At 41.8% G+C, this 18,393-nt stretch overlaps 2 protein-coding genes across 3 annotated transcripts in view; one reads left to right on the forward strand and one right to left on the reverse strand.

Moving 5' to 3' along the window:
- The window catches only part of KIF26A (kinesin family member 26A), a 194,518-nt gene that overhangs the window by 72,382 nt on the left and 103,743 nt on the right, over positions 1 to 18,393 (reverse strand). For both annotated transcript variants that reach the window (XM_040332379.1, XM_040332380.1), the window contains exon 4: positions 18,057 to 18,217. In XM_040332379.1, the coding sequence (XP_040188313.1) occupies positions 18,057 to 18,217 (161 nt within the window). The remainder of the gene's footprint in view (positions 1 to 18,056; positions 18,218 to 18,393) is intronic.
- On the forward strand, positions 8,126 to 8,625 carry LOC120920349 (40S ribosomal protein S19). Its single transcript, XM_040332381.1, has one exon. It carries the CDS (start codon positions 8,160 to 8,162, stop codon positions 8,598 to 8,600), a length of 441 nt encoding a protein of 146 aa, XP_040188315.1. The 5' UTR covers positions 8,126 to 8,159; the 3' UTR covers positions 8,601 to 8,625.

The raw sequence follows: 18,393 nt of genomic DNA on the forward strand, positions 1-18,393 counted from the left end.
CTATTTTTTATTGACAAAGAAAAACTATGAACTGTCAATGCATTCAGGATATTCCATGCGCATACATAATAATCAACATTTGTATCTAAAAATATATTAGTATATCAGGGCCATGCTGTGGGCAGGTACTTCCCAAGATGGCCAATATTGCGCTCCACCCCTTTCCAAATCAGCATGTCAACCAGACAACGGCCATTTTCAGGAGGAGTGTTCCGTAGTGGTAGTCCATGTGTTACTATGGAGTGTACTGCAACATATTATGATGCATTGACTTCAAATCTAAAAGCAGAAATGTTATTTACTATGCGACATACCCATTTATTAGAGTAACTAATGCAGCCAATTAGCATTCTTCTTTCACTTACTTCAGTAAAACTATTATATGCTATGGGTTATAATTGGTTGCTATAGGTTATTGTACTTTGTCCTGTCAGGGAAAAGCAATAGATATACTGTAATAAATTCTTCCCCAGCAGCACATATTTGACTTGTGATGCTCCCTTGCCCCATTGTTCAACTGTTGGGAGAGAAGAAAAGGTCCGTGTAAGCTATGAGTTGTCAAGTTGTAGCTTACACATGGCCAGGGCCCCCCTACAATGTGACTTGGCTATGCTCCTGCATACCCAGAAGTACTAGGTATTTTCTTTGGCTCCTAGCACTAAGCACAGCAGCAAGGCAGTGATGAAAAGGTATATGCTGGGGATAAAGGTGAACTGAAGCAAACCTGTTGCTTTGCTCTGAATGGACAAAGCAAAAGTTGACTTTAAGCCACATTACAGCTTTGTATTTATTAAACCCAGATCAAGTTATATAACTCGCACTTTACTATTACAGTTTATTTTAAAGGCCTAATTAACCTATATAGATAGCAAGAACTCATGCCGCATACACACAACCGTTTTTCGGGTTCTAAAAAATTATGTTTTTAAGGGTCTAGAAAAACAATTTTTTTTCCAACCCGATCATTAAAACGGCCTTGCCTACACACGATCGTGGAAAAAAAAATGCTCTGGCAAAGCGCGGTGACGTAAAACACTTACGACGGCACTATAAAGGGGAAGTTCCATTCGGATGGCGCCACCTTTGGGGCTGTTTTTGCTGATTTCGTGTTAGTAAAAGACGATTCATGCTTTTCAGTCTGTTACTGCGTGATAAATGTGCTTTCTCCATTACGAAATGCTAGTTTTACCAGAACGAGCGCTCCTGTCTCATAACTTGCTTCTCAGCATGCGCATTTTTTTCACGTCGTTAAAGCCCACACACGACCATTTTTTACAACCTTAAAAACGACAACGTTAAAGTCGTAAAAAAATAGAGCATGTTCAAAATTTTTAATGGCCATTTTTTAGATCGTGAAAAATGCTCTGGAGCCCACACACAATCGTTTTTAATGACATTAAAAAAAAACGTAAATTTTTAGAACCCGAAAAAATAGTCGTGTGTACGCGGCATCACTGATACAACAACTATCTCCATTTATTTTATGATGAATGCAGCAAATGAAATGAGACACCATGGGGTAGAGAGACAAAGGGGAAAAGCCTGGAGAGATCTCTCCATTGAAGTCAGTGATGGGCTGATTTAATACCTATTAGCCCACAACTTAATTTTTGATTTGGGGTTGATCCAAGGCTGATCCAATATTATTTAAATCCAAGTACAGCCTAAATCCTCTCCACTCTTCTAACAATATTGGAGGTTCATTTTTTTTTGGGGGGGGGGTGGAAATGGGTACCTAGTTTTGGCAGGTACCTGCTCCTACGTCCGCTGGAATTGTTCTCCCCACTCTGCCCACAACCTCTTCGGACACGTCACAGGTCCCAAGAGGCTACTAGACCATTCACAAAGCGCAGTGTGACTCATGTATGCCCAGTGGGAAGCCAGTTTGAAGCCACTAGGAGTCCCAGCCAGCTTTCCACGCTAGACATGCCGGCGTTGGAGACTCAGACTGGCGAAGAACCAGCTTGGGTGAGAACAGCCCTGGATCCATGGACAGGTAAGTGTCCTTCCTTCCACTCCCCTCTAACTAACCACTGGCATAAAAACAAAAACGATTCAAATGTCCATTTTACTTAACTTCTGTTTACTATCTGGTGTTGTTCTTTGGGTGCCCATATCACTGTCTGCTTGATGTGAACACATCCTCTTGGTGGAGGCGGCACTTCCAATGGCTGCGTCTTCTCCTCCAGAGGCAGAAGAACCCACAGAGGCAGTGAGGGGACCAGTACCTAAGAGGATAATAAGCATGAAATGTCTGGTCCCCAGGACAGGATATTAGCTTTGCTCATAAAGGGAACGTTGACTCCATTACTGCAGGATGGCTTAGAATAGGTGTTGCAATCAAGACTGAGAAGTAAAGTAATGCACCATTTCAATTTCATTTTTTCCTGGAGTTGGGCTTTATTATTCCAGATATTTAAATACTTAACCTGAAATGTTTTTATCTAGTAGGCTTTGGCTGCTCCACAGAAAGCTCTGTGCAAAAAAAAAAAAAAAACAATATATAAAAAAACTAGTAAATAATATTCACTGTGATACTATCATAACACAGATAAGGACGGGCTGGCTGAAGGATATCCAAGGAGCCGTAAAGCATATTTCTGTTTTTAAAACTGCAAAGCTATAAAACTAAACTACATATCTGAGCAGGTTTCTGAAGGCGGCGAAGAAGCTGACGGCTTTTACAATGCTGTTAACAATGTCCATTCACCTTTATGACTCTTCGGAGTATGTGCAAAGCGACATTCAGCAAAAGCAATTAATTTGTCCTAAATACCCATCTGTTCTATAAAAACAACAGCCGACATTCCCAGAAAATGGCAGGCTATACTGAAATATGTGCTGGAACAACGCTATTGAGTAATAAATAAGAAACGGTTTCTTTCCAAGCATCTCCTAACAATAATAAGATTATAATGAGTGTTTGATTTGAAGTATATCTATACCCAAAAACAGTTTTTTTTTATTTTTAGTTTCGGATAGAATGGGAAAGGGTTAGGCTTTTCATAACAGCAGGCAATGCGAAATTGGAAAGCATGTGAAAAGGAAGCAAAGGCTCCACCTGGTGGCTTGATATTCTACAATATATTTCATGTTTACCAGACTAAAGAAAATGTTTTATTACTTCACCCACAGTCTAAAGTGTATCTAAAGAAATGTTTGTTTTAGTTTTGGATAGAATATCGAAAAGTTAAAACCCCCAACAGGTTTTTTTTTTGTTTATTGTTTGTGGAGAGGAGATGCACTTGTGCTATTTGACCTGGTTTTCATTAAAGTGGAGGTCCGCCTAAAAAAAAAATATTAAAAGCCAGCAGCTACAAATACTGCAGCTGCTGAATTTTAATAAATGGACACTTACCTGTCCAGGGTGCCCGCAATGTCGGCAGCCAAAGCCGGTCAACCGCTCTGCTCTCGGCTGCCCCCGGTTCCCTACTGTGCATGCACGAGTCACGATGCACATCCTCACTGGTCCCTGCTGTTTTCTGGGACCTGTGTGTTTCCAAGAAGACAGCGGGGGAGGACAGTGTAGGCACCCGACATGACGTAGGTCACCGGGATCACTGCAGTGATCTTTGCCAGAAAGTGGGAGCAAATACCTGTATTACACAGGTATCTGCTCCCCCCTCCCCCTGAAAGGTGCCGAATGTAACACTGGAGGGGGGGAGGAGTCCAAAAAGTAGAAGTTCATTTTTGGGTGGAACTCCACTTTAATTATCATGATGTATTAGTTATTCATTGTGGTTGTCATATTATTATATGGATTTAGTTTAAAGTATGTACAGGAGGTGGCAGGATTGCCTCATGAGCACCTTATAGAACTGCTTAGTAACACTCTGAAAAGCAATCCACCGCGGATTCCTTTTCAGAGAGTCAGCTAGTGTGAACCTAGCCAATGAGGGGATTTTCCTCATGTTTATGGTATTTATCACCACTTCCTGTTGTGTTCTCAGGCCAGGAAGTAAAGAGAAAGCTCTCCAATGAATTGGGGAAAAAATTGGCTTTAGATCTAAGTACAATGTCAAATATCTAAAACTGTACAAGTGTTCCTTTAAAAAAGATCATCCTAATAGATATAAAACAGACCTTGATAATAGGAATTGTATCTAACACTTTTAACAGGGCAAAAACACACAACAGTATTTTAGCAATTGCAGTCAAGTGGGGTCAGAGAGTTGTCTTTAGCCTTCACCATTCAAAGATCAAGTCAATGAAGGAGCCTTCCCCTCCCTTCTCTGCTCTAAAAGAAGATGGTTATGGGAGAATTTACGAGCAACTTGATGAGAGATCATAAACTTATGTGGTTCCCTCATCCCAATTAATGGCTTTGCGGAAGGGCTTGTTCCCCTTTGGATTGAAGATGTACGGACTTATTTTACTTAACTCGCCTCCCCTTTAATAGAATCTGTCTTTTAAGGCACCCTGGAGAGTTCCTTTCTTGGCGGCTCGATGTCAGGGCAACATATAAAGCAAACTTATGGCTTTTCCCTAGACACACCAATATAAAGTGACACAGGACAGCCCTTAGCTAGAGTCTTGTTAACACTTTGGTGATCTAGTGTTGGCAACTTTTAAGATCATATTCATTCAAGATCTCATATCAAGCTAAAACTAGTCTGTAAGAAAATGTAATGTAGAAAGGAATGTCAGACACCCAGACAACTAAATAAAAATAATTATTAATGTGAACTAATTCTCCAAAATATTTCTAATTATCTAATATCTAATTCTGTCCAACCACTTTTGCAATTCAAACTTCAATTCATGACTTGCATAAAGGCAAACAACAACTCTGTGCTGCCTGTACAAAATATGGTTTGTACAGTTGCAAAGTTTATAGGTGACTATACGCGGCCTGGTGGAGTAAATGCAACCAATATGAAACAGCATGGGCAAAGCAACAAGTTCACTTTACAACATCGTCCCTAGCAATTCATACCTGTTTTTCTTTTGTTCTACCACTGCTTAATTTAGCTTCCGGAAGTAGAACAAACTACCCTGTGTAAGCTAATGTCTTAGCTCTTATTTAGGGCTTTGGACTCCCCAAATCAAATAATTAATCGTTAATTTCTTTGATCGACCAAATTTTTTTACTAATGGTGCAAAGCATCGTAAATGATCCGTGATCCAAACAGGTCACCATATGCGGATCGGTACATCACATGATCCGCAGAGCTCCGCTGCTGCCTCGGTCATAGAAAAGGCCTTGGCTTCGGCCTAGCTCCCGGAGTGGCGGCCATCTTGGTCCACCCGGCGGCGGCCTAGGTGAGCCTAGAGCGGCGCGCTGACATTATCACCCGGCCTCAACTGCTTGTGTTCGGTTTGCTTCTCTGGTAAGACTAAGCAAGCACTAATCTTCCTATACAGTGGGGGAGATGTCTGTGGATATTACAGTGGGGGAGATGTCTGTGGATATTACAGTGGGGGAGATGTCTGTGGACATTACAGTGGGGGAGATGTCTGTGGACATTACAGTGGGGGAGATGTCTGTGGACATTACAGTGGGGGAGATGTCTGTGGACATTACAGTGGGGGAGATGTCTGTGGACATTACAGTGGGGGAGATGTCTGTGGACATTACAGTGGGGGAGATGTCTGTGGACATTACAGTGGAGGAGATGTCTGTGGATATTACAGTGGGGGAGATGTCTGTGGACATTACAGTGGGGGAGATGTCTGTGGACATTACAGTGGGGGAGATGTCTGTGGACATTACAGTGGGGGAGATGTCTGTGGATATTACAGTGGGGGAGATGTCTGTGGATATTACAGTGGGGGAGATGTCTGTGGATATTACTTTGGGGACTATATATGGTGGTGATCCGAAAAATGTATGTGTGTTATAATTAATCGAAATTAGCCGATTAAAATGTTCATGTTTGATTCATCGTTTTTTGTTTTTTTTTTAATCGGTAACGGCCCTAGTTTTTTAGCATCACTTAATACCAATCTTTTTTTCCTTGTATTATCAGAAAAGCTCCTTTTAATGCTCAAACCTTGGCCCATCCTTCTTTAAGATTCAGATTTACTCCTTAACGCATTTGCGTATATACAGCGTATTGTTTTATCCCTGTATTCGCTTTTTCAAACTTTATATGTAGGTGTGTGATGTTAATCTTTTTGAGATAACTAATAAAAACCGTAATCTAGAAAAGATTCAGATTTACAGAATTATCAATCAGAGGTTACATCTATTGGTATATACTTGGAGTTAGGATACATCCTGGATGTCCTGTGACATGCTCTCCTTGGCTATGGGGGTTCCCTTTCCCTTACTGTTGCGTGTTTACATGCCCCCTCCTTCCCATAAAACCATAGGCCACATTTGTTCAGGGGTGCAGTTTTATATAGAATTCAACACCCAAATTGTATTTTAATGTTATCTTAAAAAAGATTTGGTAAAACAAGCCTATTTTCTTGTGAGTGAGCTGCATTTCAATCACATTCACCAGTGTATGAGCATTTTTGAAACCAATCTACTTTTCTCTTCTAAATTACTTTTTTAAACCGTGCAACATTCTATGTAAAACACTAATGCGTGAAAAGTATAGGTTAAAACAAAAGAGCAATGAAACAGTAACCTATTATCTTTATAAATAGGCCCCCAAGTCTATTTTGCAGCCATCTTTCTGTTCAGAGAGGAATCCTGTGTATGTGTGGAAAGGGGGCTAATTAATCACTGGGAACAAGCAGGCCTTGTCCCTCCCATTAATCATCCTGCGTTGGGTGATAGCACCCTCTGATTGTTTGTTTATGTAGCTAGTCAGGCATTCCCAGGGACCGTGGAAGTCTCCCAGGCAAAAGCTTACTTTGTTCAAACCCTTGATTTGTTCTCCTTGTCATAGCAAGGAAAACCTGCACACTTGACATCTTTATCATGGCCGCATAATTAACCAGAGAGAGGGATTTGAACTCTGTGACATGCGGCGGCTGAGGGGATGCGCTATATTAAGACATAGGGATTGTTCTGGAAAAAATAAAGTTACTTTGCTTCCAGAAGATGCTTGTACATCATATCAATCAGTGTTCCGGATCTGTGACGGCTGACAGGTACAGCCTGGCTCAGCATTTGCAATGTACTTGATCAGTCAGCCATGTAACAGCTTCTGTACCAAGAATCACAATATACATCCACTGCTGTGAGGCCCTGTGCACATGAATGGGATATATAAAAAAATAAAAAATAAAATAAAAAAATTTGTGTCGTAAATGCGAAAACCAATATGTTCTGAAAGGGTTCTGGAGGCCTCAAAACTACACTGAATTACCCAAAGAGGAAATTCACCCCCCCTCCTCTATTTTATTCCCTCTCTTAAACAAAAAAACACTCACACACCCCAGTCATCTGCTGCTCCACTGCGACACGCCCTGTCCAGCACCACCATCTTCTTCTGATGTCATCTGGGGGCCTCCTGTCTCTTTTGGAGTTCTTGCAGCCGCCCCCCTGATGATGTGCATGTGTTGTGGCACGGCATTGGGAGGCCAGCTGGAAAAGCCAGGAATAGACACATCTCTGGTGACAAGATGCATGAAAAGTACCCTGCGACCTACTGGGATAAGCGATGCTGGTATGCCAAGAGGCAGCAGGCATCAAATATATAATATCATTTTCTCCTAAGCGAGAAACCAGGAAGTGTGGGAATGAATCCTCAAAAAAAAAGGTATTTTAAAGCTAAAATCTGGCAAACACAATAATGGGCATCCGGAACACAGCTCCCCTGTCCGACCTAGAGTGTTTTATATGGCCTCAGCCTATGCTTCTCCAAAGACAACTCCCCATAACATGTTATGCCCCGCCCACCGGGGCTTAGTCATAGAACACAGGCATGCATTTTTTCATGTGTGTAGTTAGCAGTTTGGTTGGAGTTGAGCTTTAGGCCCATCATTTATTCAGGTACGTTTTTTGGAAGAAAAAAAAAATTACCATCAGTTTGCACATTCGAGTTCATTTCAGCTTATATTGGTTTACATGCATGTTTGCATCAGTTTATTTAGTTTCTGCAGAAACCAATCAGAGGTGACAACGGTATAAACAAAAAAATGTTCCTCGACTAAAAATTTTGGATGTTCCGTTTAAAAATATGTAACTGAACGGACTCGGAGGTAAAAGATATAAACAGATATAAACTTTTTTTTTGCCTTCTCGGCTCCACAGAGAGAAGATGCCCGGAGTAACAGTAAAAGACGTTAACCAGCAGGAGTTCGTCAGGGCCCTGTCTGCTTTCCTCAAGAAGTCTGGAAAGCTAAAAGTACCGGAATGGGTAGACACTGTTAAACTTGCCAAACACAAGGAACTGGCACCTTATGATGAGAACTGGTTCTACACCCGTGCTGCTTCCACAGTTCGTCATTTGTACCTCCGTGGTGGCGCCGGAGTTGGCTCCATGACCAAAATCTATGGTGGTCGCCAGCGCAATGGCGTCATGCCAAGCCACTTCAGCAGTGGATCCAAGAGCGTGGCCAGGAAGGTGATGCAGAGTCTGGAGGGGCTCAAAATGGTGGAGAAAGACCCCAATGGAGGTCGCAGACTGACTCCACAAGGACAGAGAGACCTTGACAGAATTGCTGGACAGGTTGCAGCAGCCAAGCTGAAACATGTGTAAACAAAAAATAAAATATTCTGTTCCAGAAAAAAAAAAAAAAAAAAAAAAAAAAAAAAAAAAAAAAAGATATAAACAGATGATCATCTGTTTACATTTGTTTGTCCATAGAACTGAATTGGGGTCCGTTTTTTCATCTGTCAATAGATGGATGAAAAACGGACAGTTGGAATGCCCATGTGAAAGGGGCCTTAAAGTGCTTCTGAAGCCAAAACTCTTTTTATACCCACAAATTGTGCATGTGGATGAGAGTCAGTTTACATATCTGTCTTGGTATGGATTATAAAAGAAGAGCTGAACATGTTAGGGAAACCCACAAATATGTGGTAGAATTATACACAACCTATACAATGCCCTGATGAGAACATAATCCAGAACCAATACTGAAACTTTCAGGGTCATTGTCACAGTGATGCAATGCCGTGTTTGGCAACGCAAGCAAACAGGGCAGAACTCAACCTCAATGCAACGAGGAACCACAACGAGAGACCCTTCTAAATGATAAAATGGTCTTTGTGGTTTTCCCTGGACATGCATTTTAAAACAAAGACAGTGTATTTCGGGGGTGAAAAACTGCCCATACTTTAATTTATTGCTTACCGTTTTTTTTCAGGTGTAAGGGAGCTTAGAGTTGCATTGCATTCTTGTACTGATAAATTGACACCCACTAATCAAAGAATAAGATCGGGACCCCGGTATTATTGAAGGGGTGGCACATGTAGTTGTCAGAAAAATTCTCATCACTTGCAACATGTTGGCCCTGGATTTATACTGCAACCCATGTGTCAATTCCCCAGAGTGCACCAGTATGAGAATCCAGTGCAACCCTAAGGCATACCCCACTCATTTATCCGTTGATACACCAAATACACACTTTCCACATGGTCAGGACTTTCTAGCTCCTGGTGTTAACTTTGGCTTAGGAGCTGCCTTGCTGCTAGGCCATTGAGACATATTTTGAGGATACCATCCAAGAAATTTGATCCAGTGCCATCATCTACACACCTTGACACTTTGGGGGAGATTTGCGAAGACTGGTGCACACAGAATGTGAAGCAGCTGTGAATAGTAACCAGTCAACTTCTAGGTTTTATTGTCAAAGCTTAATTGAACAAGTTGAAGTTTGAAGTTGATTGGTTACTATGCCCAGCTGCACCAGATTCTGTGTGCACCAGTTTTGGTAAATCTCCCCTTTGGATTCCCTTTAAACAAGAGGGGGAAGCACATGATTTCAAAACTTCAAAATTACAACACCTGATCACTATCATGTTCCAGTCCTCGGTCTGTCCAGCCCTCTAACTTTGTAGCACTGTCACATAATTTGACAGGTCCTCACTCAGTAGCCCTAAAAAACAAAATGCTTAAGGGCTCTTTCACACGGAGCGGACCGTTTCCGGGTCCGCTCCGTGTGTCTCCGTCGGCTCAGCGGGGATCCCCGCTCAGCTGTCGGCGGATAGGGCGGTCCCCGCATACAGTGCAGGGACCGCCCTGTCTCTGCTCCGCTGTCCCCTATGGGGAACCTGATGCAGACGGACCGTCTGTCCGTCTGCATCAGTTCCGCTCCGCCGAACGGAAGAAAAATAGGGTTTCTTCCGTTCGGAAAAGCGGATCCCGACTGACGCGGACGCTAGCGGATGCTCCATCCGCTAACGGACGCGTTCCCATAGGGATTCATTACAAGTCCGTTAACGGACTTGTAATGAGCGGACGAACGGTCCGCTAGTGTGAAAGGACCCTTAGATGGCTTACAGCCTAGGTATGTATCCTATCTGCATTGATTTTTATGACTTTAAATTATTCACTCCCACAGCACACCTTTGTCTCTGGGGTTAATGGGTTCACCACTAGCAGCTGGATCCAATAGCTATGTTCTATTAAGAACAGCAATGATGGCTGCTGAGTAAGTAAATAATGAAATGCAAGCACATCTCTCAGCAAAGGAGTTCAACAAAACCTTCATAAGAAACATGACAAAAAATAAACACTTCTGTTCTATCAGATCAAATGCCATCTGCTTGGCACAATCCGGGCCTTCAGCAGCCGTCTAGCAAGTGAAGATAGTGTGCTTTTCAATCACATATGGTTTGTATGGTTTATGCTTCCTAGCAATTACTCTAGCAATAAATCTGAGAATTTGGAGTGAGCCTCCCTTCAATCTGGCCTCTTTCCTGACTTTCACCTTATGCAACAGAAGGCCTATTACAGACAAAAGGGAAAAATAACCTACACATCAACACTCCCTGTGGCACATCGGGGCTTAGAGGCATCTTAGTTTCCATTTGGTTTAACAAACTGGGTTTTGTTTTTTGTCTGGACAGCATTAAAATGTAACTGCCAAAATATTGGACAACTTAATTAAAACCACAAACACGACTTTTCAATGCATACAGTGGATTTGGTTATAGTTTTTTTTTTGGGGGGGGGGGGGGGGGGCGGGACACTGAGTGACACTGAGTGACTATTAAAAAGGGAAGAGGCTGAATGGCTGAATTTGCATCGCATTGGGGCAAAAGTTGTGCAGGACCCTTTTCACACCCATGTGATCCGATTGCTGTCCGAATTGACAGTTCACACTGCGATATGTGAACCGATCTGGGGGTGTCATTAACTTTGTATTGACACACCCAGCAGTTCGCATAAGGCAGTGTGAACTGCCTGCGAGTCAGGTGTGCCACGGGAACCCGTGCTGGATTTGCAGGGTTTCCTGCATCGCACCAATGTGAACCAAGCCTTATGCCCCGTACACACCATCACTCTATGTGATGAAAAAAACCACGTTTTTAAAAACGTCACTTTAATTGACCGTGTGTGGGGGAAAACGTTGTTTTATGTCTTGTAAAAAACGACCAAAAAAAATTGAAGCATGCTTCAATTTTATGTGTCGTTTTTCAAAACGTCGTTTTTTACTTCACAGAAATTGACCGTGTGTAGCAAAAAACGTCGTTTAAAAAGACGTTTTTACACCCGCGCATGCCCAGAAGCGAGCTTCAATGGAAAAAGTGGTGAGAACGTAACCTCGCTTTGCTAGAACATTGTGAGAAAAACGATGGTGTGTAGGCAACTTCGTCTTTGAAAATTGAAGTTTCAAAAACGTAATTTTTTACTTCACAGAAAATTTCGTTTTTTTTCATCACATAAAGTGATGGTGTGTACGGGGCATTAGAGTTTATCTTCATCTCAGTCCTTTGATGTGGTGATTACAATTGTTTTATTTTTTTCAGGCTAAGAACATTTTCCAAAAGTACAAAACAATACCTGTTCCTGTGTATCAAACTGAAATCTCTGTAAGCTACAAAATCCTATAAAATGAATTTGAGTATAAGGGGAGGTGTCCTAGGTAACATCTTAGGACAAGACACGTGTTACTGGCAGGATTATTAAGGCAAAATAAAGGGAAAAATCCTAAAAGGTGGAAAACTGATGAATCCACCACACCTGTCATTTTTGCTTTTAGATACACTATAAAGGAGTTGTAAAGGCAGAAGAAAAGCAGCAAACCTCCTCAGCCCCCCTAACACTTACCTAAGGTCCCTCTCTGTCCAGCAGTGTCTATGAGTTTCTTAGCCATCCAAGATTCTGCCTCCTGATTGACAGACACAGCAGTAGCGCCGCTGAGGTCAATCAAAGTCAGCTAGCCAATCAGGGAGGAGAGGGGGCGGGGTTCGTGTCTTAATGGACACAGGGAGCTGTGACTCGGCTCGGGTGTCCCCATAGCAAGCTGCTTGAACAGAAGGGAGGAGCCAGGAGCACAGAAGAGGGACCCAAGAAGAGGAGGATCCAGGCTGCTCTGTGCAAATCCATTGCAACAGAGCAGGTAAGTATAACAGGATTGTTATTTTTATAGGGGAAAAACAAGTCTTTACAATTTTTTTTTACTTTTGAAAAAAATATTTAGGTGGTTCTGCTGTCTACAGTTAGACAACCCCTTTAAATCTACATCAACAGTATCCAGATCTCCAGTATTATCTCTATTTTCTGTTAATAAGAACAAGGCATTTTTAGGCGTATACAAGGTATAGACACTGCCACTCAAGTTTAAAAAAAAATGTAACTGGTTCCAGAATATTAAGTGATGAGGAAGTATTTTCCTATAATTTGCTACAGGACTGAGGAGCTTTAACATTATTTCTAACAAGCTGGTCCCCACACAGCTGACAACAAAGTCATTCTTTAATTGGCTACCATATATCTTCCAACATCTGGTTTCAATGCAACAAAACGTAACATGTGGACCTTGCACAATGTATATTATTCATAATTTTTCATTCTTTATTCCATTTGCTCTCCAATGATTCACATATATATATTTTTTTTTTTCGATGGGAACATCTGGAGCTCTTGAGGTTACACGAGACGGCCGTCAAGTTGCAGGAATTTTATTCCGCTGGAAAGGTTGTGTCCTTATTCTTCGCCAGGTGCGCTGACTTGAAAAATCACAGCAAACTGTTGCTATTCATTTGTGTAACCTCTTCCTTTGTCAGATGGACTTCAGTCTAATTATGGTAAATGCTTTACAAGAGCAATAAAGTCTTTCCTCCTTAATTACAGCCATACAGGCTGGCCTGGAATTGTGCAGATGATCATATACTGCCATAAAACAGCACTTCCTGCCTCTAACCTTCATGTCTCATTCTTTAACCATTTAAACCACACTGAACAACCTGAAGTGGAGATGCAATTCAAAAAGAAGTTAACTCTGGAGATTGTGGGTACCCAAAGGTGGAGGATTAAGCTAGCCATAGAATTTTGTTTCATTCCTGTTGCAACAACCAAAATTAGAGCCATAGCTGGCCTTGCAAGCACCACCCAACTCAGCAAATGTTGATTTAAAAATTATCTTAACAGGTAGAAAATGATCAGCCATACAGTGAAGGAATCCTATCAGATGTAATCACTGATCGACTGCACCATGGCATTACAATGAATACAAGAGTTGGCAGGGGAGATTTCTTCATCTATGCTGCTTAGCGTGAATTGGGGGAATTGATTGCTTTACTCTTGTTCGACAAGCTTTTGGCAACAGCTCGCGTTTAGGCCAAGGGAGGTGAGCCCCTAATTTTGAACTCTGATTTTGGCTTATCGGGGGGGCAACAACCTGTCCCATAGTTGTTGACCAGGAGAAGTTTGAAGACACTCCATGGACATATCAAACATTTTGGTTCAAAGCAGCCGTCAAGGAAATCGGTCTTCCAACCTCTACTAGTACCTTCAGACGGCAGTTTAAATTGAGAATATACTCTACTTACTCAAAGACCTTCTTTTTCTTTTGTGAATGTTACAGTGAAGCTAAATGCCAGGCATATAAAACAAATGAAAAGTATTATTAAATCTCATAACAAAAAAAAACACTCAGAAAAGAAGAAGAGACAGAACTAGGAGCCTATGGGTCTGCGTGTGCTCTTTCACTGTGCAGACAACAGGTTAGGAATAGAAAAACGCCACCAATATATTCCTTAACTGGTGTCGTCCACCTGTATGTGCTGTGTAGCAGAGCTGTGTAAGCCTTAGAATTTGATGAAGGCCTGAAGACTTCACTGGCGGTTTCCTTCACTTACAAGGCTGGCGCCTGCACCCAAAGCCGATTGATGAATCAGCTTGGGGTGTCAACATCATAGGATCCCTGGACAGGTAAATGTCCTTATATTAACTACTTGCCGACCAGCCGCCATTGTCATTCGATGGCAGGTTGGCTCCCCTTCGCAAACCGCCAAAGCTGTAGCTGTACGGCGGCCACTTTAAGGGCTATAGGGGTGCGCGCACGTCCCTAGAGCCGATGCGCAAGGCCAGTGGCCGTGATGTCTACCGGCCACCCACGATCGTTCCTCAGAGGGCCAGAACGAAGATCTGTCAATGTAAACAGACGGATCCCTGTTCTGACAGGGGAGTAGAGATAGATCTGCTGTTCCTAGTAAGTCTCTGTACTCCCAGTCAGTACGCTCCCCCCACAGTTGGAAACACCTCCCTAGGGAACAATTAAGCCCTTGAGATGATCAAATACCACCAAAAAGAAAACTATCTGTGGGAAAAAAGGATGTCAATTTTATTTGGGTACAGCGCCACACGACCACGCAATTGTCAGTTAAAGCGACGCAGGGCCTGGTCATTAACGAGGGAAATCTTCCGGTCCTTAAGTGGTTAAAAGTCAGAAGCTACAGTATTTGACTTTAATTTTTTTTTACAGACTGGAGCTCTTGTTTGATAGAGGTCTATCAAACCAAAATACAGCACATTGGTTACCCAATCTTTTCTGTGAATATTATGTTATGGGTGTTGCTGGTTTAAAGAACAGCCTTACCTTATACTAACATTTTGGACTTAAGTGTGGTTTCTGGCAAGTTGAAAAACAAGTAGTTATTTGCTGCCATAATATTGTTGACTCACTAAATTGACTGCCTCACCTCCTAAACCTCTTAATTTCATTTGGTCAATGCTCTTCTTATAATGTACTAATTTCTAAAGCACTTGATTTCCATGGATTAAAGAAGACTACATAACCACTGCATTTTTGTAAATTGTCAGTCTGAGGAATTTCTCATTTCAAACCCCTAAAAGAAAAAAACACAATACAATCCCTTTAAGCAATAAAAAAAACAAGTTCAACAAGATTGCCATTTCAGTGTAAACCTCCATCATTCCAATTGTTTAACTCTTATATTAGCTTATAATGCTACTCAAAAATAACAAATAATTCTTTAACATCAGTTTCTATGGAAACACCCCAAGGTCATCCGACAAAAGTCTAAAAACTCATATTGAGTTTAGACAATGGGCAACCATAATTCCTTTCATAAAAATAAAAGCTATGAGAAGACAGAAGAGAACTGTTATTAAATTAATTTAAGGGACGGAAATTGGGTATCAACGGGGGCGTGTAACGCGCCAGAGCTCATCCCCGGCGACACGTATTGTCTGGAGCATGGGTTAATACAAAGATGTTCAATATAGCAATGCAGAGTCACTAAAGAGATTTCAGCATTTTGTTTTATTGCTTTTTTTATTTGATGTCCTAGACATGGAAAAACACAACAAGTTTTCAGACACTGAAAAAAAAAAAAGCACAAGCGCCAGCTAAGTTTGTTTAACCAGATTAGCCCCATAATGTAGGGCTGTAGCAACAATTTATTGGAACTAATTGAAGTCTCGGATGCTCTGAACAAAATGCATTAGTCACTTAGAGATTTTCCTAATATTGCTGCATATATCTGTGTGTTTCATTAGCGGTGTATTGGCTCAATACCTTAATCATATGCTCAGTCACAACACCATCAGTATAGGGAATATTTTCAAGCTGCTTCTCCAAGCCTGGAGCAGATAAGGTGCCTGTTCCATGAATAACCTCAATTACCGACTCTATTTTATGGCCAATATAATGACCAAAAATGCCTAGCGGTGAACCATCCGGAGAACGTGATAGGAGAGGGACCCACAGATTATGTATAACATTATTGTTCATTAGTCAATAATGAGATGCTTTAATCCACAGCCAGTTAGAGAGTAAATGTAATACTGTCATATTAATCTATCTACGCCCAAGATGTATGCCTCAATTGTGCGGGATAGGCTGCAGCTTGCAGCATACCAAACACACGGTCAATGAAGTTTGGGTAATCCATCAGGAAAAATAAACAGCAGGCTGATGCTTAAAGTGAAAATAACTTTAACCAGCTATGTTAGGCATTTTTATGAACAACCGTTTTTTTAGACCCTAGTGTGACCACCTTAAAGACATACTAGACAGAAAACATGGCCACACTCACGTTAACGGTTTCACAGCCAAAGATTTATATAGTAAATGAATGATATACAAGTACATTACAACCATCTTAGCCAAATATACTATGCGATTGTCATTTCCAGTAATGGCCCTAGATTTTAGAGGTTAAACCACCTGCCCCCAAGTAAATTACTAGAAAAAAATGCACTAATGGAGCAGGCCCGAGGCTGGCAGTTTTCAGGAGATTTTGCATGCATCTAGCCACTGTGTCCTGAAATCTGCTGTCGTGTAGCAACATTGTGATCTGAAAAATTTAGATACCCATAAGCACCAACATTGTTACACCAAACATATGCTCTTACTGCTGGCTGTGCTATTAGTATTGCAGACAGGAAGTGCTACCCCAGGCAGTGGAACAGCGTAAAATCGTATAACAAACATTGACAGGCTGCTGTCAAAAACATCCCTATATTTACTTTATATGTGTGTATGAAAATAAGCAATGCAGTAAATACGGGGTGGGCTGCCACATACAATTAGAACTGAACACCAGACAAGAAGATAAATATGCAGCTGAATACATATGATGGAATGGTATTACCTACTTATAGCACTCTACTGATACCGTAAAGAAAGAGAACACCCCCAGAAGCAGAAGTGAGCTAAGATTTCACCCCAGAGCAAAGTTCATGGCTAAAATGGGATGACCAAGAAAGGATATTGGGCACCAGTCACTTTTACCTTATTTAAGTTTTTTTGCAAAATGGTTAAGGAGGTGGGGGATAGGAGTCCTTACAGACTCTTGAGATCTAGATCAATGTCCAGCTTCACAGTGTCAAAAGCTTTAAGCCAACCCGACAACACTGTAAGCACATTCCCAAATTTCAGTGCATCCTCCAAGAGAGTGACCAGGCCCTTCTGAAAGACCAGCCTCTTTCTGCCTTTCTCCAGCTATGGGGCCTCTCCCCTGGGTCTCTTCCTTGGCATAGCTTTCTCCAAACCAGACAGGACAGCTTCAGGACCATTTCTGCACACATTAGGCCCCAAAACAGGCTATTGGGCCTAACTGCATCACACCCCTAGGCCTCAGACCAGGGAAAGAAAGCAAGCATGTGAGCCAAATCTTTCTAGAAAGCAAGGGCGTGCCTTGTGCCAAATATTTATATCCTCCTCCAGCATGCACCAGTGGCATAGACATCCTACTGGATTGGCTGAAGAAAATATAAATATTGATAACTTAGTTTTGTTTGTGAAATCTCATACTATAACTATAACATCTAGTGGCGACAGTAAGAAATCACAAACCAACTTAAGCTTAATGACAAACCAGGTGAAAAACTATACAATCAGTCTGATCTAACTACAGCCTCACCAAAAACGTAACTGACATAATAGCCCCTGTTTAGGATAAGGAGGGTACATACCAAAGGGTATTTTGTTCAGCTCAGCCATTCTTTCAATCCAGAAAACCCAGCCAGTCAGAGTCAATTTCTTGACCTTCATTGCAGCTACAGCACAGCTTGGTTAATTACATACCCCTAGTCTGCTGATTGGATAAAGAAGATGCAGCAGCACACGGAGGAGTCATCCCTCTGTTCTCTCTGCCCCCTCCTCTGACAGCTTCCTCACTGCTAACTCATCTGTATTTTGGCAGAAACAGAGTGTCTCCTAGTGCATAACTTTTTTTAGCGACCAGTTATAGTCTACATAAAATTATTTAGAAGCATACGGATTGATGTATGTACCTTATGAAGAAGGAAGCCGCGGCTGATGTCCCAGAAGCCTCTGCAGTTGGTGATATCCATTGCTGAGACTGTCCTGCCATGGTCTGCTCAGTGTGATTAGGCCCTGAAGAAGACTCAGCATTGTTGATCTCCCTTCCCCCGTCCGTGGATGTAGAGTCAGGCTAAAACAAACAGCAAAAAAACAAAACAAATAAGAGTAAAATACACAAATGAAACAAGTGGAAGCCATCTGTCTGTCTGCATTTTCTATCAGGGGCTTCCAAAGTCACCTTAAGGGCAAGGATACATAATGAGGGAGGACAACCATGCTTTGTTGTGCCCTATCACAGAGACGTCT

Source organism: Rana temporaria, chromosome 13, assembly GCF_905171775.1.
Source record: "Rana temporaria chromosome 13, aRanTem1.1, whole genome shotgun sequence".
NCBI classification, from domain to species: domain Eukaryota; kingdom Metazoa; phylum Chordata; class Amphibia; order Anura; family Ranidae; genus Rana; species Rana temporaria.